General features: G+C 31.9%; 1 protein-coding gene across 2 annotated transcripts in view; it reads right to left on the reverse strand.

The window, feature by feature from the left end:
• Positions 1 to 14,650: 14,650 nt before the first annotated feature.
• LOC123709709 (tetratricopeptide repeat protein 28) overlaps positions 14,651 to 21,710 on the reverse strand; it is a 60,164-nt gene continuing 53,104 nt past the window's right edge. For both annotated transcript variants that reach the window (XM_045661221.1, XM_045661220.1), the window contains exons 33-42: positions 21,253 to 21,325; positions 20,736 to 20,833; positions 20,322 to 20,545; positions 19,615 to 19,779; positions 19,018 to 19,173; positions 17,852 to 17,955; positions 17,308 to 17,458; positions 16,968 to 17,116; positions 16,470 to 16,595; positions 14,651 to 16,154 (exon numbers count right to left, since the gene is read on the reverse strand). In XM_045661221.1, coding sequence (XP_045517177.1) covers positions 15,031 to 16,154; positions 16,470 to 16,595; positions 16,968 to 17,116; positions 17,308 to 17,458; positions 17,852 to 17,955; positions 19,018 to 19,173; positions 19,615 to 19,779; positions 20,322 to 20,545; positions 20,736 to 20,833; positions 21,253 to 21,325 — 2,370 coding nt within the window. In that variant the 3' untranslated portion in view covers positions 14,651 to 15,030. The remainder of the gene's footprint in view (positions 16,155 to 16,469; positions 16,596 to 16,967; positions 17,117 to 17,307; positions 17,459 to 17,851; positions 17,956 to 19,017; positions 19,174 to 19,614; positions 19,780 to 20,321; positions 20,546 to 20,735; positions 20,834 to 21,252; positions 21,326 to 21,710) is intronic.

The raw sequence follows: 21,710 nt of genomic DNA on the forward strand, positions 1-21,710 counted from the left end.
TTATATATATCAAAACAAATAGATCCATATAGATAGATATAGAATAAAATCTACGAGTAAAATATATGGTTTTCTCGAGGATTCAAGTGATACAGCTACATAAATAAAAATATTAACTGTATGATATCAGTTATATACATATATTGTCTTTTATTAACATAATTTTTACACATTTAAAGAAAACACTAATATATAACTTCAATCCGTTAAAAAAGTGTTTTCTTTAAATACATATGTTTCATAGTATATATTAATTTCAATATCAGGATATATATTTATGAAACAAATACATAATAATGTGAAATATTTTTCTGAGTCGTTCTAAATTAAATCTCACTATCTAGATCTTGTTCAACGAATTTAATTTGTTTAGTTTTTGACCTTTCGCAACATAGTTAAGATTTGATTTATTTGAGATTTAATTAAATTATTAGTACCAAAAGTGCCATGTTATGTAAACATTTTGGAAATTTATTTATATCGCTTAATGTTGGCTGCCATGGACCAATCGTTAATTTTGACCGCAGAGCTTTCATATTAAAGAATATAAATGTTAGACTAGTTTCCATATAAACTTTAAGTTAGACTATTTTTCTCTTTTCTTTTGTTTCTCCTTTTTCCTTTAGACATATCAAGAAGAAGGTACTGTTTACATATTCAAAGAAAATGCTTGTCTGCGGACTTTTTCTCAATAATATATTATCAGAATATTATGTATCAAGAATTCAACTGATAATAATTAATAGTAAATTTGTCACGACACTTTCCCATACAATTCTATAGGACTTTATAATGCCAGTTGGTTAATAAATCTCTCGTTAAATACATAATTCTATTTTAAAAAGAGATAATTGTTTATTGGAATGTTCACAATTTACATACAGTCTATAAAAGGCACTTCTCTAATTGAGGTCTGCGTGGTTTTAGAAGAAAAAAATATATGGCTCTATTTCTTGGGAGACATACGTAAACATTCTACGCTTACTTTAGGTTGTTTTAAATCATTAAAAAATTGTGGTCATATAAAAGATTTGTACTGTTATAAAATTTTTATATAAATTAACGGATATTTGTTTTTTTAATTAAATATACTTACGTAAAGCTTTATGATATTTTAAATTACACTTTTCAAATACTTATTGTTATTTCTGAGATATTAGCGATAGGAAGGAATTTAAGTTATTGATATTTGATAAATTCTTTTGAACCAAATATTCTTATAAAACAATAATAATAATATGTCCTACCAAATGTAGACAGTTATAATTTCAAAACCCATTACAAGATGTGCTTTATCCTTATAAGGGACACATTAATAAGGATTCCGAAGACACCAATTGCGCACTTACCTTTATGTGATCAAATTTGTCAGTAATCTTAACATACTTAATGTTTAAGGATTGTTAATTATATTTATTGTGGCTTTACATACCATTAGCATTGTAATATATGAATCAAAAGGAAACAAAATGAACATCGTTTTGTTTTAAAAAGACTGGAATTTATTTCTGTCATTGAAGATATCATTTAAAACATATTTTTCCGATTTTTATGTTAGGTGCTTGAAATTGTTGTTTTGTATGGAAGGAACAAAAACTAGCTATTTTTTAAACATAACATATTTATTTTATTAAAATATGTACCATTACTATCATGCACTTTTGCCATCTTAGGTAGGTAGTTCTTAGATCCCGTTACAAAAAAACCCAGATGGAAGTCAATAAAATCTTTGAAGCCGGTTTCGACTGCCCCATCAGAGTTAATTTTTTTACCACCAAACGCTCACAAATAAATAACGCGATATTTCATGGTTTCCATTTTATAAACAGAATGACGCAAAAAATATAAAAATTAAAACGGGAAAAGTGAATCATCTTTTTCTAAAAACAAAGGCACAAGTAAAAAATTGAATTTGAAATTCCTCACCAAACGGGGATATTTAAGATCAAAGTGGCCAGTACGACAAAATGTCAATTTCATATGTAAAGGCCTCATAAAATATAGTACAATCATTTAGTTTATGTTGGGTTCTATTCTTTAGTTTTATGTAAACAATCATGACATATTATTTTCTATGCACAAACATCAATACAGTATCGTGCGTGGTTATGCTAAAGAAAATTAAGGGCGTATCTCATTCAATCATGAGTATTTGTTATGACTAGTTATAAAAATAATTCAGTCTGCAACACTCTGCTGCATCTTGTATCTTTATACAGGCCATATATGATAACAAAGACAAGGATCATAAGATCAAGCTAATAAAGTGTTAAAATTCTACAATCACACTTCATCAGTTTGACAAGTTGAGCCCACCTCATTGTTATCGATGTGACAACTGACATCTGACAGGTCTCGTGTTTGGGCGGCCGCGGCTCGGAAACAACGCACGATGGCACAGTTAAGGTTATGTTATAGTTTACTAACGTGTAGTTGTCCTTTTTTTATAAAAAGGCGATTCCTAAAAAAACAATATGTAGAATGAATTGAATTATCTGGATCATTGGACTCCAATTTTATAATTAAATTTAATAAAATTAAAGCAAATAATTCAATCATTATAAAATCTCATGTACAACGTTGTAAACCATCTTTGTTAATGATGACGGTACATAATAATCTAGCGCGAAGAACAGTCAACTACCAAATATAAAAGAGTTAAACGCGTACAAGTATTAAGATGATGTAGACTACAAAATGATGAAGGCTTGCCTTTTTAGCAAGAAATAAATTTTCATTTAATAACAGTGTAAATTGATATATTTTGTGTTACTTTTTACCACTATCAATATTCATATAACCTGTTGCGCTAATAAAATATTGTCATGTAGTGAAAAAAAGGCGGTAACGTGTTATTATGGGTAGTTTTGATCTCAGTACTTTTTTTTATTCTTATCAATTGGCTTCGTATACTCATTTAGTAAAAGGCTTAATAAAGTAGATTTTGTTGTTTTCTTCAATGTTCGTACTGTATTTTTAACCGATTTAATACAAACCAAGAGAAGGTTGTCAATTCGACGAGTATTTTTTCTCTTCTTGTATTGGTTCTTGTAAAAGCTTCTACTTTTAAAATATTAATTTCATTTTTTATTCATGAGTTTTGAAATTGGTATAAGCCAAGACAGCAAGCCGAGACAGTTTTTCATCATTAAATAGTTTCATGTAGTGTGAGCAGACACCTCATATATTAAGCTATCCTTAATGAGATCCCAAAAGATTTATTGCAAACATTTATATTCGCATACGTGGTTTCTCTATATGTATATAATAAAATTGTTGTTAAACAACACGTCAAAGTTTTATTATTATTATATATAATACACTTGCGTCTTATGCTTACACCTGCGCTTATACACTTCTGTTGTTATTATTGTTTTCTTTATATTTTAGTATAGATAGAATAAACCATCATGAACATTTAAGAAATATGTTGTCTAAATAAGCAAATTTAAAATCGCGCTGTATGACAATATGTAATGGGAGAAAAACCTTTTAATGTATTTTATGATTCTTACACATACATACTGTGTCAGTTTGTTATAAACATGATATTTACATATTATTTGGCACCGTCATCCTTGATATCAGCGTCATAAAACATCAGCATCCTTACAAGCCTACCTATTGCTAGGGTATGTCTAGGCAGAGCTAAACATGAGTCCCGTTTGTAATAGACGTATTGGTGTTTGACATACAGGAGTCATACTTAGCGAATACTCTCAATCCAATCTCAGCCTAAGAGTGATAATAGATAAATATATATGGAATAACGTAGGTGCTACCTTTTAAATGTATTTCGTAGTGCGGTTCGAGTTTTTTAAGCGTAACTCAATTATGGAATATTTGCGAAGAAATTCAGAAATGATTCAGGTACTTAATCTTCAATTAAACCGCAAATGTTATTGTTAATCGTTTTGAACCTGATTGTTCACATATAAAGAAAAATGAATACAGAAACGTGTGGTGTTCACGTGAAAAATGCGTGCAAGGTAATCAAGACTAGGCACGTATTCAAATAATTTTTAAGTGCAGTTTTAAGCACTGTTTCAAACAGATAAAACTGAATTTCTAGATTTTATATAAATAAGTGTAGTTAAAGTTTTGATATAAATTCACGGGTAAGCTTTAATGAGGTTGTAGGTTTTATATTAATTGTATTTGATTATGAACTCCAGTCGACTGTTAAAACGTAATGCAGTATTTTTTAAGTGTAAATGTCTTTGTATGCCAATTTAAAGGCATACTTTGTAAGGGAAAACCGGAAGGCATATAAATTACTATTGCTATTTCGTTCATATGTAGTAATCATTCGTCAATAAAAACTAGTTCGCTGAAAAAAAGTAAATTGCAAGGGCAACTGTTCCATTATAGTTATATTTATTATATCATAATTGAATAACAACTATTTATAAGAATTTGTAGATTTTAAGAATATATCGGAACACGGAAATCCTGTAGTGTCAGGTTTACTATTCATGTGAACATTTAGAATTACGTCGTACTTATAACAGATAAACATAAGACACACAACAATAGCCTATATTGGCGATACGTTTTAAAATAAATAGAGAGAATTTGACATAGTAAGTTCAAGTACACCTTGAAAAACGTGACACATTCAATCGTCCATACTTATGTGTGGCTGTAATTACTGTAGACCACTCCAATTTTCATTTAGTACAAATATAAAGCAACAAAATTCTAAGAAATGTCAAGGATTAATATTATGTATGATATGATGTTTGACATGAAAAAGGCACGCGACTTGAGAACTAGTAAAACAAAATTGTTCCTCGTGATTACTTCATAGGTCAACAATGTGTATTAATATCGATAAATATTTATTTTATATTTGTATGAACTTAGTGTTCATACTAAAGCGTTATTTAATTAGAACAATCGTTGTTGTCTATGTTTAAAACTTTAATTTTATCTTATGCGGTCTACATCGTGACTTGTTTGTAAATTTTAAAAACTTCTAACAGATTATTTTTTTAATTGTGTCAGTTTGGTGAAGACAAATTTTTACAATTCCATTATCGTGGGGTTGCCTGGAAGAAATCGCTTGTTAGCGATAATGACGCCTGTTGCCGAATAACTTATGTAACCTACTTACTTTTTGTTTTTTGTTTGTATAATTATGTATATTATGGTAACAAAGTATAAATAAATACGTAAAGGAAACATAGTTTATTTATGTACGCAATTTGGCAGAAAATAATAATCGTAGAAAAAAACAGTGTATCTATTTTAAAACGTTAGTATCATATACAACATTAAGCACCTATTAAGCTCTCAATTCTTCGCTGCGGTCAATCAAGTTTATCTTAAACAAACTAAGCAAAGTAAAGAACATCGTTCGTTCGTCAGGAAAAAAATAAATTTAAAATTATGTAAATAATTATAAGTTTATAATAATAATACATAGCTTCAATCCGGTAAAAATTAATGAGATTAAGGACAATAAACCGATTGGTTGTCGAATTATATTAAACCTTAAGGCCCTTTCCTATTTATAGTACCAGTTAAGAAGTCAAGCTTATATTTGGTCATTACTTATCGATTCAAAGATCTCAGGAATTTTTACTGCGTGAACAAAGCTACGTAGCCAGTTGATAAAAGTAATTGATATATTATCTCGCGAAGTGCCGATATGGCGGGGTCCAAGGTCAGCAGGTCAGCTGTCACCAAGCGGGAAGCCGTCAAGACCGAGACCCTCACACCGAGCTTGAACTAATTCATTTAGTAATTGTAGATGCAATGTTTGTCAAGATGGTTTCTAGAAACGATTTATTGTAATCTTTATAATGCAATGTATAACTCAAATTGTCATATTGTGTATTGTCTACTATTTGTTTTGCTTTCCTGGATTAATTTCTCAATCACTGTGTAACCCTATCGTATGACAGGACAGTGAAGGATGTTTATGTATTGCTTTTAAATAAAAAGTTTTAACTGACTTTCCCGAAAATATCATAAGAGAAAGTAAACCAGATTGATAATACCAATTAAATTTATTACAATTGAATTAAAGAATATTACAAAACTTTGTTGACGTTTCATTAAGATCCTGTAACTTTTATAAAAATGCATTCATTCTGAAACTTTATTTCTATGTTTGGAAATAAGAATAAAAATCTTAAAAATGACTTCTTTTTTCATTCGTATGCGAAATGAAACAATAAAAAAGATTTCTCTCTGTATACTGAATACTGTAAATAACTAACATTCAAATATTCATATTTCTATTGGACTTTATGGAGCATAAGACGATGACTGACGCCATTTCTAGATTGTAAAGTTTTGTAGAATAATTGTCTTCAGTATTGCGTCGCAGGAAGGCTGCGCTACATAAAAGCAATACGTGTTATTTGAGAAAAAAATGTTATCTGATGGATATTATATCTTTTTTTTAATATCTTAAATATGGCCTTTTTCCAGCTTACGTCATTGTTGCCTAGACAGGAAGGGAATGTTGCCTAACTCCGACATATTTTCGTTCAATATAAAACTTTTACTTATCATTAATAAGCTGCACTTGTGTGTCAGTGATTGTCAGACTTGAACTTGGTCTCCGCGACCTGTGGAATGTAAATTGCCTTCTACAGTGAGAGAGGTATTAAATAAATCTCAAAATTGCGTCATTTATTCGTATACCTTAAAGGTTTTACGTGGTAACGTTCGATAGTTGTCGAGTATTTTATATTTCAAAAGCCCAGACGTGTATATATAAATATGTATTTTAATGAATAATTCGAGGTACGTATAATCAAGAATATAATTGAATCTCACTCAAATCATACTCTTAATGAAAAAGGAACAATTTGGAGAGGCCGTTACAGGATCACCTTGTTATTTTCACTTCGTTTTCGCATGTTATAAAATCAATTTATTTTGACACAGCCTGTAAGGTATGTTGTTTATGATTATTAATTTCAACTATTTTTATTACATAAAATTGTATGTCTTAAGTTCACAGTCGTAGTTCTCAATAAATTCGTTGAAGTAAAACTTTTGTAATAATTAACATTTGCATAACATTATTATGTAATTATTGCTGTAATCTAGCAATTTGCGTAAAATTAGAATTTAATGCAAATTATGCACTTGGCGCTTATCTAGATATTTCTTATATTTTTATTACACACATTCTTAATTTTAAGTAAATGAAAACTCAAAATTTTCCTTTCTTACTGCCTAATAGTAATATACCCATTTGGAGAACTAGAAAAAATCCGGTGTCTGATTTGTTTTCGAATTTTATAGAGTATCGTATGTTAGTTATAACGACATATACGTAACCCTACAGTCAAGGTGTAAAGGACATTATAAATCAGTATCCAAGACCTATAACTAAGTAAAAAAATTGCCTGGCACGTGGTGGAATTTGCGTTGAATCGTACAGCAATTTGTTCATTAGAGGCCATGCATTCTATAACATAGTGCGGGGTCACTTGGAATATTATAACACAACTCGAAGAGAGCAATTTGATTTGCGTATAATTGAACCTATGATGGCTCTAATTTCGAAGATCTATAAAATGCTTGCATAACGAAGCAAACTTATTCTTTTAACAGAGGAAACAAAATAAACATCTATCCAAAAATGTAAGAACAATCCCCTAGTCTTCCCAAACACATTGCGTTCTTTGTCATCCTTGTTAACTCAGTATGTAAATGATTACGATTACACACATTCATGTGAAACGAATTTGATCTTTTGGTCCCTTTTACAATTACTTTTTATCTCCAAATAATACACAAGCAAAAATCAGTAATCATACGTCACTATTAAAGTTTGCCGTAGGTATTAAACAAGACCACTAATTTCTTAACTAAGTTAAGTTAGGAACTAGAAATACAAAGAAAAATGTTGTGTATTATATAATACTAATAGTATTCGCTTTTCAATTCGTCGATGGAGGCCTAGTTGAGGTCACATTAGTTTGAATAATCATGCATTACCTTACTTACTTACATGTTTTGATAGATTTAAAGAACGATAATTTTAATTTACTTCTATATACTTAATTGAGAATATATTACATAGATTACGCTAGTGTCTGTGTATGCAGGAATGCAGGATGTGCAGGAATATTTAATAAAATATAAAACCTTGTCATGCTGAAGTACTCGAAATCAAGATACACAGACTGTAATAAATCTTGGTTTGGAGATAGATAAAAATGGTATTTTAAGTAAACTTATCAGCAATTTTCTTGCAACGTAGTCCTAAAACTATGTACTTTTCAAAAATCCCAATTTACGCTGTACGCTTTATTCGGTCAGAATTTTTGGTTCAAGAAACTCCAGGAAACTCAATCGCATGCGTTTAATATATTTTTTAACAGATTTGTACATAAATGACCATTATTATTTATTGCCTTTAAATATTCGATAAAAACTAACAGACCTCTATCGTTATCCATTTTTGATTTATTGCAAGAGAAAATGTAGACATTTGAATCATTTATTTCACATTCATAAATATATTACTGAATCTCGTGATAAATCAAATATGGCTATCTTAAGTTCGTTTAGAGTAGGATTTCAAGTATTTTAGTTTTAGTGTTTTCAGTAGCTGTTGTCAAAGAAGAGAGAAATTTTAACGTAAACCTTATTCTTTGGTTAAAAGATGCGTAGAAAAATGATAGGTTATTATCTCTGCATGTTTTGAACCTCCTTTCGACTGTATTGCAACAGATATCATTAAAAGTTGGCTGACCCTCTAGTATAATATACTTTTATAAATTATTTATATTTTCTTAAATTTCCATATCACAATTATATCCTGTATATTAAACATTTACTCCTTTACGTTGTAATGAAATAAACTAATGTAACTACATAAGACACATTAAATAATATAATACGAAATTACTTTAACACGACGTCCGCTAACCTCGTACAAAACCGATAAATCTTAATTAATAATGTATTGATGTATTATCATGAAATGTATATCAAGTAGCAATTATTTAGGCGAATAAACTCATCATGTTTGGATATAACAACCGTTTGATTAATGAGTTCTGTTTTATTGAGCCTAAAGGCTCACTTAAATTGATAAACAACTGGTACTTAGTTAAAACAAATGTTTTAAAATTACTCTGGCTACCTTGAAACTACTTAGGTTTTTACGTAGAAATTAATTGGCTATGTGTCCTGCTAACCGGAACAGAAATTATGACAGAAAAATATTTGAAGGTGAAATTAAATGTTTATTTGTAAAATAAGTTTATATTATGTTTGGTGGTTGCAAGTATATAAAATAAAACTTCTTTAGTGGATCTTAAAGATAATGTATTATACGTATGAATTTAGTTTGTTCTAGGAAATGCAATGTCGAGTCGAGATCGTTAATTCGAGATCTTGTAGTATTACGAATTGTAACTCGCGAGCTCCATATTTTCGAGATCTCGGATAGTTATCAAAAACCAATTTTTAAAATAAAACACTAAACTCTGAAGCTAAGCACAATTAAACGGTTGTGGTGAAGTTGTGTTTTGAAGGTTAATTAGGATACAACTATAATTTAAAGAAAAATAAGTATTGTAACTCATATTTTTTATAACTGTTCCTATGATTTATTATAATAAATCACGAAACATAGTCATAAGGTATTTTAATGCGCGTCTTCGCAGTAGTAAATAAAGAGTTATTTATGGAATTACTTCTATCTTCCTATCATAGACATTAAGAAGTAACTTTAGAAATAACGTCTTTAGAGTAAAGAGTATCAAAAGTTCGGTGTTCTTCAATGATTGAAAGAGGCAAATCAACTTCGTTTTCTGTTGTGGTGTTAGGCTAACGCACGAGTTACTTTTGTCACGTCGTAACTTGCGTGCATCGTCATACATATCCACAGAGTTGTTATGAGTAAGGAAACAGCCACGGTGACAAAAGTCGCCCGTGCTCGATAGCCCTTAATCTCATTATCAGCTGTGGAGGCGTTAAGAGGACGATACATTTTCTAGGCAAATGGATAATTTTATCGCCTTTGAACTATACCAAGTAATTTAATTTATAGGGATTTCAATTTTATTCTCAAATATCTTCGGCTGCGTTTATTCGACGCTCAGAGATATACTTGTTCATCGACGAGATTATTATACGGTATTTTCTGATACTACTGACACTTTATCTCCATAATCCTACGAGTAATATGACGACATATTTCGCTTCGCAATTGATCTCGAAAAATGGCACGAGATTTCGATCCCGCGAGATCGGGTTTGCATTCATTCATTGTTTACACTTATAAATCGAACACGGCTGGACCGATTGTCATGGTTTTTGTTGTATTTATCGCAGTCCCGAATAGCAGAAAACCTATTCTAAAAATCAAAGTACATTGTAATGTTGGGTATTGGAATTTGGTGATAGTAGTGAATTCATATTTGTTTTTTATTAATTGTAATCAAGCTAATCTCTAACACACCATTCATTTAGGAGGTACGAGGTTCGCCAGGTCAGCTAGTTTAATATATTTTAAAGGACTAACTGAATAGTTAAGCCATTTCCCGAAACTAAATATACATATATATTTACATTAAGATATATAAAATCATTCTCTCTGCTCTATGCGATATTCAACAATGATTTTACTAGTAATATAATAATAATATTAGTATTAATTAATAAGTAAAAAAAATAGTAATAGAGTAAAGCAAGCCTAAAAAAATTACAATTATCTACTTTTTATTAATACTTGCGTTTAATAGATTAGAGATATTTCCTATAAATTCCATAATAATTATTCATTCCAACATATGATTTCGAAGCAACTATATATTGCGTCAGGTTCGGCATTATCCACTGACAAGTTTTCACTAAACCTGCTTGAAAAACATGTACGTAATCTATAGATGTGGTTCGATTTGAGTCCACACGAAAACAAGTACAAAAACATTAATGGAGATAATACATTTTCTACTGAATCCAAAACAACAATCTAAGCTGTCGAAAATCTTTCATGTTTACTGAAAATATATTATATACCATTTTCTACCAACTTCATTTCTACATGGTCATTTACATCATTATACATAAAATGAATTCAGTATTGTTTAATAAAACCACAGATTTAGCACTTATCTTTTCTTTTTATCACATTAACATAATTTAAAAGAAATAAATGACAACCAAACTGTAAAGGAACTAATTATTCTCATTATTACTCATTAACTCTTACAATTTTTATTATATTTTCGATTATTAATTAAAATGATTTGGCCGCCTGGTGTACTATGTAATGTTTTTTTACCTCGTTTTAATATTGTGCAACAAAGTGTGAATAAATAAATAGTTAAGATTTATGAATAAGTTAATTATAATTTACGATGAACATAGGTAATATTTGCAAGCAATGTGAAATAAAAAGAATCTTTACTTTTCTGGACGGTAATGATATGAGAACCTTGTTTCGCATAATATCGTGTATATCTCCATCAATATTCATGATTATACAGTTATAGGAGGATTACAAACAGCCTACCTGCATGTTTTAAGTGCACTTGTTGGCATTGTGTGTACTTTTAGACCAAGAGTTGACAAATCAAGGGCGAAGAATTTAAATACTTATAATAAAATATTAGTGCAGTGTTAGCCTAGTGGCTTCAGCGTACGACTCTCATCCCTGAGGTCGTAGGTTCGATCCCGGCCGTGCACCAACGGACTTTCTTTCTATGTGTGAAGAAAAACATCGTGAGGAAACCGGCTTGCCTTAGACCCAAAAAGTCGACGGCGTGTGTCAGAAAAGCACAGAAGGCTGATCACTTACTTGCCCATTAGATTAACAAATGAGCATGAAACAGATACATAAATCTGAGACCTAGACCTGAAAAGGTTGTAGCGCCATTGATTTATTTTTATAATAAAATATCGAAATGAAATGCCTTATAAATTGTTTAAAGCGTTAACTCAAATGAAAATAGTCAAAATCTGTTAGTCCGTATAACAGTATTAATATTTAGTTGACATGCATCTACTCTAATTATTAATTTAGATTTTCAATGAAGCTACACTTAAAAATAATTGAATCAATTTTAATGCCACTATTATTACCGTTAATGCGCTACTCAATAATAACATACTTGCGGTTACGCAACTTAGAAAAGCATATTTTTAATGAGACACGCCAAGTTAGAAGTTCTATTTTTGGCTGTATTAGTGTTTTTTCAAACGTTGCTTCGATATTTCTTGTATTTCGGATACAGCATTTTTGCACAGACTGTAGTTGCCAAGTTTTTGGTTGTAAGAATGCTTTTTCAATATCAGGTTATATCCAGATATAGTTTTAGCTTAGTGACAATTCGTTAGTAATAAATAAAAAGTCCTGTATTAAGACAGCCTACCAATGATTAATGATATGCATGTTCTTTGTAATCAACCCATTCAGGATACCATTGGTGCTATTAATAACATTAAGCATCCAAATGATGGCACTAAAACTATCGTCTCGGCAAACATACATGACGTACTTTAGAGCCTAGGCTCAACGTGTTGTTATACTGAATATGGTATATAAAATATTTTTTTAAATAGAACCGAATCGACATAGAGATCGCTAACTAACCAGGAAACTGTGTTAATTTATAAGTTAGAAAGTCTTTGGATAAACCAAAGTAGTATAAGTAAGCGAGTAGTATAAAAAATACCAGACTAACGCAAGTTTACATTATTGAATTACTTTTCCTCTTGTAGAGGTAAGCGAAAGACGTCGAGTTAAACTACTACTGGCGAATGAACTTCATGTTCTTCAATTGCCTTATGATGCACCATCTCCTTAAGTGTTCAATGATACTCTTCTCAAACACACGCGTTTAGTTTTGGCCCTTTGATATGTGAGGCAAGATTTAGCCATACGACTACGATATAATACCATTTTTCATTAAGGACGTAAGAATAAAAAAAATGTTGTATACAAACATTCCTGGTTGAGACTCGTTTTTTGCTCAGACATTTTTTGTATCTTTTTTTAAATATTTTTAAATACATATATTCTTGAGTGAGACTTTGTGAACAATATTTTTTTTCTTTGATATGTTTGATGAATATATTAAAAGCAATCTTGATCGTTGATCGTCGTAGCTTAACTAAGCTTTCAAGATATTAATCAAGTGTTAAGTTGACATGGAACACCAAGAAGTCAACACAGCATGCGCCCGCGTCACGACTCGTAATATGAAAAGTAATTTAATACGGGACTCACCCATGATGTAACTTTCAATAAAAGTTTTAAGCAGAAATTGGATTCCCCACGAATTAAAGTTTCTGAAGGCACAGAAGGCAAGTATGCTACGCAACTCATGTTTTAGAAAAAGTTGAGGTATATAGCTTCCATATAGAACTTTAGAACATAACTGAACGTTTCTATAATAGTTATTAGACTCGTCTATCAATAACCATAGAAATCTATTGAAATATTCAAGCCATGGTCATTGATGTAATAGAATTTATTAAATTTCATTCATTGCAGGCAGAATGCGGTTTTTTTCTATGTTCCGGTTATTGCTTACCAATGTTTTCACGGTTAACCGTTTCTCCTAACTGTAGAGTGTTGAAACAATGTTAATTTCATAAATGGTCATTAGATTTGCATGCATTCTAGCGCAGGTTGAAGTAACAATATGGTATTTATAAATTTTTCACTCTAGTATTGTAAAACTCGATAAGTTATTGGTGTTTGAAAAAATATAACTGCTGCGCAAATAAACTAATTGTCTAAATTCAACATTGTATTTATTTATTATTAAACAGACTTTGAGCATGTATAAATCGCGAGAACATAACGACGTCCTAGAAATATATATCTGGTGTATAGGATTTTGGTAGAAGTTTTCAGTATTGTTTAATGAAATATAAGTGCCGCTTTGATTAATAATCAATTAGTTTAAATAGTGTGTGGTGTGTCATTCGATATGTAGGGTATTTTTATTCAGTAATTAAACAAATAATAATTATTATATTGCTATTATTAGTATTATGTATTATTATATTCCGTGACTATCAAACGCATAATACAGAGTTGTGCCTCGCATAAGCACAACTCTGTATTATGTAACTCTCAAATGTTGTTGGTAGCTTAGCGGTGTTTTGGAATGTGCGCAATAAACGCTGACTAAAATAAAACTTTTCAGGAAACGGCTTACCACAACTAATGTACGACGTGTACTTGTGAACCCCATACAGCATATAAATATAATAATCAATTATATATAGATACTCCCACTCGTACTAACATCAGTTTTATATATTTATAAGTCTGTATTACAAACTACGAGGTTTCCTGCGATCTAATGGGCCTTATCAAGGTTAGACGCAGTATCTTTGTATATAAACTTTATTGCTTTTAATCAAGTTTAATAGGACTAAAAATAAAAAGCAGTGAATTAAAAAAAATAGATTTGCTCACAGATTTAAACACGAATACTTGACTATCTCTCGTCACTCAATAACCACGACAGCTATAAGGAACTTTTTATGGGTAAACCGAAAATAATATTATAATGAACTTTTAGTTAAGAAACAGTGAACCCACTATATTAAATTGCAATTAATGTTAAATGAAAGACGGGAGTTAAAAAATATTTTATTACAATACACGCTGAGCATTAATTACAATGGCAAGAAATTGTAAATACAAGAAATAAATAGCGATGTTATTAATTACAGCTTAACAATATTATACAAATATTCTATTATAAATAAGGACGGACTTTCATAGCCATGAGTATATTCGAAATACCTAATATCTATAATAATACAAATAAATTTATGTCCTTTATGCTACATACAATATAATAAACTACAGTATTAAAATAAACATGGGAACGACTTTATTCGTTACAGTCGAAAAATGTTACACCAAGTAAATTAGAAAAAAGTCGCAAAATATTATTTGTATGTCTGAGGTTTATTATCTTGAAATCAAGTTAATCTTTTGATATCAATTCTCGAACGAAGTGAAATAAATAATATAATAATAAGTGTTTTTCTTGCTAAATTACAGATGTACATAACCAGTAATCATTTGTTAGGTGGAAAATCTAGAGTTGTGTACGTTGGTCGCGTTCTAGGGACTAGGGGGCGTCTAACTCGGGGGTGTGTTTTGCCACCCTCTGTGGGTTTGGCTTCCCCTTCCTCTGGCAAATAAGGAGTTCTGGGGTTCAACACTAACGCCTTGTACGAAGAATGTGAATCCGCTATACTCCTGCCGTCACCTTCATCCCTTCTAGACAACTCTGAAAAAGGCGAAACTGAACGTTTTTCTGTACAACTCGGTCCGGCTGCTTCTTCCTTAGGTTTTAGGTCATACGCGTTCTCTTCCTTTCTCATAGGTTCATCCTTTTTAAACTTGCTCTGACGTTCTATTATCTCAGCCGTAGTCAAGTCTGAGGATTGAACGTCTGTTTCAAGAGGCGCCGCCGTAAGCCAGGGTCGAGTTGCATTTGTGGTGCACCAACGTTCTTCATTTTCACTGACGTCACCCAGTAGACCCAACTTTTCTAAGTTCTGGAGTAATAGGTTTTCGCTGGAACTTGCGGCTCGCATTTCTGTTTTTGAATCTTCAGCTAGCAGTAGCTCCGCTAACGGTGGCGCGAGGCCCAATCCGATATTTCTTTCGTGGTAGACTTCCGATATAGTCGGAGTTAATTCACCGCTCATATGTCTGACTTGGGCCATGGAGTCGCGGCTTGTTCCCATTTTGGGTCGAGGTGCCCGTTTGGAGGTGGAAGGTTGGGGTTCTTTGTCTTCTTCGGTGCGCCTCGGCTGGGCTGATGCGAGTTCGTAAAAGGCGTCGAGGTATCGCTGATGGGGATCTGGTCGCCGTCGTAGCACAGTGTCGTGTCCTGAGGATTCCCAATCTGAGTCGTCTGAGGGCGGTCGTCTGGTGTAAAGGGTGCGAATTTTGGTTTGATGCGCGAGGGCGAGTGATACGTCTCGTTGGGGGGCAGTCGTGGGGGGCGAAGGGGTAAATGCTGCGTCGCTCTCACCCCTGTAACGAGGAGGGGCAGCTGCGGGTGGAGGGGCATTACGACCATCTGGTTCACCACGACCCACTTCGCTGGTGTTTCGCACGTACATTGTGAACGCCCCGCCGCAAGAGCCAAGAGGTAGCGGTGGCGGAGGAACTGTTGTTACATTTTCTTCTGTAAAATAAAATATGTTTTTTGTAGTGAGTTGAGATTAAATAAATAACTATACAGCGTTAGTAGATTTAAATATAAAAACATAATAATAATGTAATGTTTGTTAGAAAAATATACAGAAATATGTTTTCGTTATGGTGATTATTTACTATTTATATTTACTTAGAATTTATAGTACAATTTCTTTCTTTAGAGTCTGTACGGAAAGTGAAGTGAGAACGTGAGATTATATTTGTCATATTGTCGACCGCAAATCCCGCAATGGTCCCCTTTCGCAAATACAATAATATTTAATGAAACTAGAAAAGAACTTACTTCTGTGTGTGGTGGGAGGAGTTTCTCCGTCTGAATGAGGTTCCAAATCTCCATCATCGATAGATGCGAGAGATTCCACGCTCGAACTTGATTCTAAGCTCAAACTTCTAGGTGCCTCTTGCGTATCTATATTAAAATATTATTTATTAAAAAAAATATAACATGTAATGATAAAACACTCAGTTCGGATAGAAACACAACTATTAACCTATTATAATGTCGCAGTAAAGTAGTTAAATCAGAGAGTGAATTGAATCTCCAGAAAGTTAATTAAAGATCGATATTAAATTTTTACGAACGTTTAGGAAACTCGTTAAACGTTTCGTGTGATCACTCACTTGTGTGACGGAACTTTAGAGACTTGATTCAATATCGATCTTTAATTAACTGTCTAGAGATTCAATTAGCTCTCTGATTTAACTACTTTACTGCGACAGTAACATTATTAGTTTTATTATTGATAGTATATACAGTAGTATTATTATTAATAGTACGTACCAAATAGAGCAAGCAAGGCCTGGAGTACGAATTGTATATGTCTCCGGTTCGTAGCTTTACCGCGTAACATTACTTCGTCTTGACCAACTTCAGCCAAATCGAATCCAAGAGACGCCAACAGTTCGTGACATCCGTTCACACGCCATAATCTAAAATGAAATTAAGTGGCAATGTTAGATTATAGAATTCTTATTATCGAATTGTGATAATAAAAGTCGATTCTGATGAGAAAACATACCATACCATATTAAAAAATTGCAGTGATATTGTAAGTGCCACTATATGTGTATATACTAAAACTTTGAAATAATATCTTGAGAATTAAATTACAAATGTATACCTGACATTAACAGCAACTTCTATTGTGTCAGTTTCCGAGTTTTTAACTGTGAATTGTGATATAACTGATCGGATAACTCCAATTATATCATCTGCCACATCGCCATTCGATATTAACTTTGACAATGCTTGTAGAGTGGTTGATGATAGTCCTGCAGAAAATATTAAATTAAGCGACGAAAACTAATTAGGTTGGGTATAATTTTCTTTAAATAAAATAGATTGTATCTGCTCCACTCAGTGATGCTACAGCTGTTAGATACTTTTATTGTTAAAAGGCAAATTGAGATCAACCTTCTATGAACAGATTTTTATGGTGTGTGCCGATTTCCCTTCAAGCCGTAGCGCATGGGCGAGTGAAACTCATAGAAAGACATCTTCATTGATTCACAGCCGTGATTGTTCTAATTCACAACGTAAGCGTGGATGGTCACACGGACAACACTGTTCTGCACTATTTACACAAATTAGTGCATAGTACCTATATAAAGGTTAAATTCCCTTTTATAAAGAAACAATAAGAGTTTTCATTCATTATCACTCACCTAGAAGTGCTTGTAAGCTAGCCGAGCATTGTGTGAGCCTCTCTTCTGGGTCGCTTTGGGGGAAGAACACACTTGATGGTATGCCATTTGCCGCTGGCTCGAATCTATATATAAATTTATTATTTAAAGTCTAAAACAAAATGTATGCTTGAAAACACATGAACTATATAAAATTATACGAATATGGACCTACTGAAAATCAGTGTTGCTGGTGACAGCAACTTAGACTGAGTTGGGCCCATATATAAAGTAGTATCTTTTTTCTAAATAAATGTGTGTTTTAATCAAATAAATGTATTTTATTTTTTCGAATTACATATTATATAAACTCAATTACATTAGAGCATATGAATTTAAAAATGTTGATGTACAAATGTGTGGCGTTTATTAAGGTTAATTAAAGATTTTGTTTTCTATTTTTTATGAGTTGAAAGTGAATTTAACACCCAGTAGATTCTCGTTTAAAAATAATTCAAAATTACTTTTTATACTAAGACTAACAAAATACAGCCAGATATTATGTAATGTAGTTGTATGATCTTGGTTCATGTCAAAATATGGGAGGCTCTGATCGACAAGGAATCGAGAAGAAATATATACGGAATCTAAGAAAGAAATACGATAGTAGTAAGCACGCATTAAATTAACTTTAAAATAATTGAAGAAATTTAGTATCGTCAAAGGAATTCGTAGAGTGTGGGAGGCCTTTGTCGCTTGGCAAGTAGCTGGTGCTAGGCATAATATCGATAGAATAAGAGCCAAATAAATAAAATAATATATTTTATAAATACTTAATTATTCAAATAAAAAGGCTTTATTATTATTATTAGTTGTAAGGACCTGTTTTTGTACACAATTACAATTTTAGCTGCCGTCATCAACGTTTAATTCAATAACTATATCAAATTGGGAACTAAAAGTTTACTTCTAAGTTAGAACTAATTCAAGACCACTATAATAATTTATAGACTAGCACTTCTTGATCTCAATTAACACATACGGTAGCTCGCAATTATGCTACAGTGAGAGCAACATATAAACACAAAGATCTGGTGAGTTACGGTTATTTATTATTTCAACCGCATTTACGAATTCAGCTCCGACCATTCACCACAAGTAGCGCTCGTTTATGAGTACGTCGGGTCAGAACCGATAAATAAACTTACCTAAATCCAACGCTCATGAGCAGCTCCCGCCAACCAGTAGCGGTGCCAGCTTTATTCTCAATACTCTTCTGTGTGGTGTACATAGCATTCTTCTGACCTCGTACAATGCGTTGAAGGGACTTTTCAACTAGATGCAAACATACACGTAACGCATCTCTGAAAGAAAAAAATAGGTATAATATTAATAGGATAATTATGAATTGTCTTAAGTGGCGGTTCAGCAAAATATGTTTAGTGAAAGTTTAAGGTCATGGTGGCCAATTTTGTAATATTGAAATTCATAATAGAATATTTTAAAATCGTTATTTATCGGTTTATCTTTCGTTTTTGATTGTAAAGTTAATCTTAACTTTTGCTATTAATAAAAGGCTGTAAAATCAGCTCCACCTGTATACATTGTGTAAATTTGTTCTGATAGAAGCGAGTTTCATACACCAGATAATCCGTAGCTTTCTTTTTGTAAAAAGTTTGACTAGACGTTACTTTAAATTAACATATTTTAATAGAAAATTAGTAGTAAAAAATATATTACTTTAACTATACGACTTTAATTTACCTTGGTCTATGTTCTATAATAAAATAAATATAAATCTTTACCTGCACCTCTCCGGCGCAGCCATCAATTCACATAAAGCTTGTCCCATCAAAGCGACCTTGTTGCTGAGTCGAATATTAGCACCGAGTAGAGCACAACCGGACCAGTGCGCCGGGTGGGCGAAATGTTTCGTATGTCGGACTGTCTGCATCGCGTCACCCAATGCTCTGCAAAGTTTATTTCAATTTAGAAAAAGATTTCTCAATACGCTTTTTTATACCACATGTATTATTTAGCTACTATATCTCATATGTATTTGGATTGTGATCCAGTAAGGTACGATTTAAATATAAATTCTAATAGAGCTCATGACGAATGGTCTAAAATGAGGATTACAAACTATTTAAACGAAAAAGATTTTTTTATAGTAATAAGACATTTATTATTGAACTTATTGTTATATGATATTATAAAACTATATAATATTTTTAAATAATAATAATAAATAGAAAATTAAAACAAGATTCAAAAGTTTAGTTCCTGCGGTAGTGTACATTGTGCGAGAAACGCATTTCTTTAGCTTAAGAATATTATAAATACTGTATATTTTGTTTAATAATTAGTATAGATGACCATTATTCGTACGAACTATATCTTCCGTAAAATCCAATACGCCTTTGACATATATACTCTTACAAACAAACTAAAGATAACAGTACATGTCTAAAATCAATTAGCAAAAACGGATAGCTGTGCAGTGATTACTTACTTGGCAACTCGACTGCCCTGAAGCAAAGCAGAGTAAAGGGCCCTATATAGAATCTTCGTTGCTGTATCTTGAGGTGCGGGCCATAATGTGACCAGTATGGCTTGAGCTCCCGCTGCGAGCAGTGCCCTGCAAAGTCGGGACACTCCTTCACCAGCCACCGATACTGCTTCAGGCTCTTCAGAGTCTTCAAGGACTGAGGTTGATGGGGCGCAGGATATTACCACCTAAAGAAATTTGGTTTAGTTTTTTAAATTTTGTTATAATGGTAAGAATTATTATCATGGTTAACCTAATTTTTTAACTAGCCCCGGCTTCCCTGGGATTTAAAATTATATTATTTTATCTTAGAGAAGAACATAATTTATATTGGAAAAAGATTTTAATATAGAACGTAAATCTTAAATTTTAACTCACCAATCTGGCAGTAATTTTCAAATTCATAATTTCTGCTGCCGTCAAAATGAACTCTGAAGCTGGGGGCAATTCTTCGTTCGTTTGTGGTAATTCTGTATCTATGAGAAAATAATTACATTTAATATGGAATAATAGGTAAAACAAGTTTTCTTTTGTACTTGTAAATTGTCCGTTTTGAAGGCAACCGGTTTTTGATGACATTTTATTAAATGCTTAAAGGAAATCGCTGACCTTATATTTCATACAAGCAAGAAGACAAGACATTTAGATTAATATTATATGATTTTTATATACCTGGCTCTAGGTTATTCCGTGCAACATTTACAATTATTTTCTCCATAAAAACCTTACCGCGAGTTTAAGGGATAAAGAATATATTCAAATTGGTTCAGTCATCTCCAGGTTTTGCATTTTATTTTATTTATATTAAATTGATTATTAGTTTCGTTAATTGGGAAAAATTCATTATACGGAAAAAAATATCGAAATAATGAAATAAATATTGAATTTAACATACTCTCTTCTTCGTTTTCTGTTGACGTATCAGCTGCGTTGCTTGAGTTTAACAAACGTTTAGCTTGGGAATCCACCTAAAAATACAAAGTAGTTATGTGTATACTGCGTTTCTTTAATATGTGAAAAATAAGACGAAATGCAAAAGTCATAGGTGCCTTACATTACGCCTAAAAATAGAAGTGGCAATGAATAGGGCATATAGCAAGAGACAGATAAAAAGACAACTATATGAAAAGGACCAAGGGGAAGAAGGAGAAGAGGGCGCCCCAAAAAAGGGTGGATAGATGACATAGAAGCGCTAGCAGGAAGCGAAAAGAGAAAGAAAGCCATAGATAGAGTCAGTTGGGAAAAGCTGGAGGAGGCCTTTACACGTGAAGAGGTTCCTATCGAAGGTACTGAAGGTAGCTAAGATATAGGATATCAAGACAAAAATAATGTATAAAATGTAAAAATCTAAGC

This window comes from Pieris brassicae, chromosome 5, assembly GCF_905147105.1.
Source record: "Pieris brassicae chromosome 5, ilPieBrab1.1, whole genome shotgun sequence".
Lineage (NCBI taxonomy): Eukaryota > Metazoa > Arthropoda > Insecta > Lepidoptera > Pieridae > Pieris > Pieris brassicae.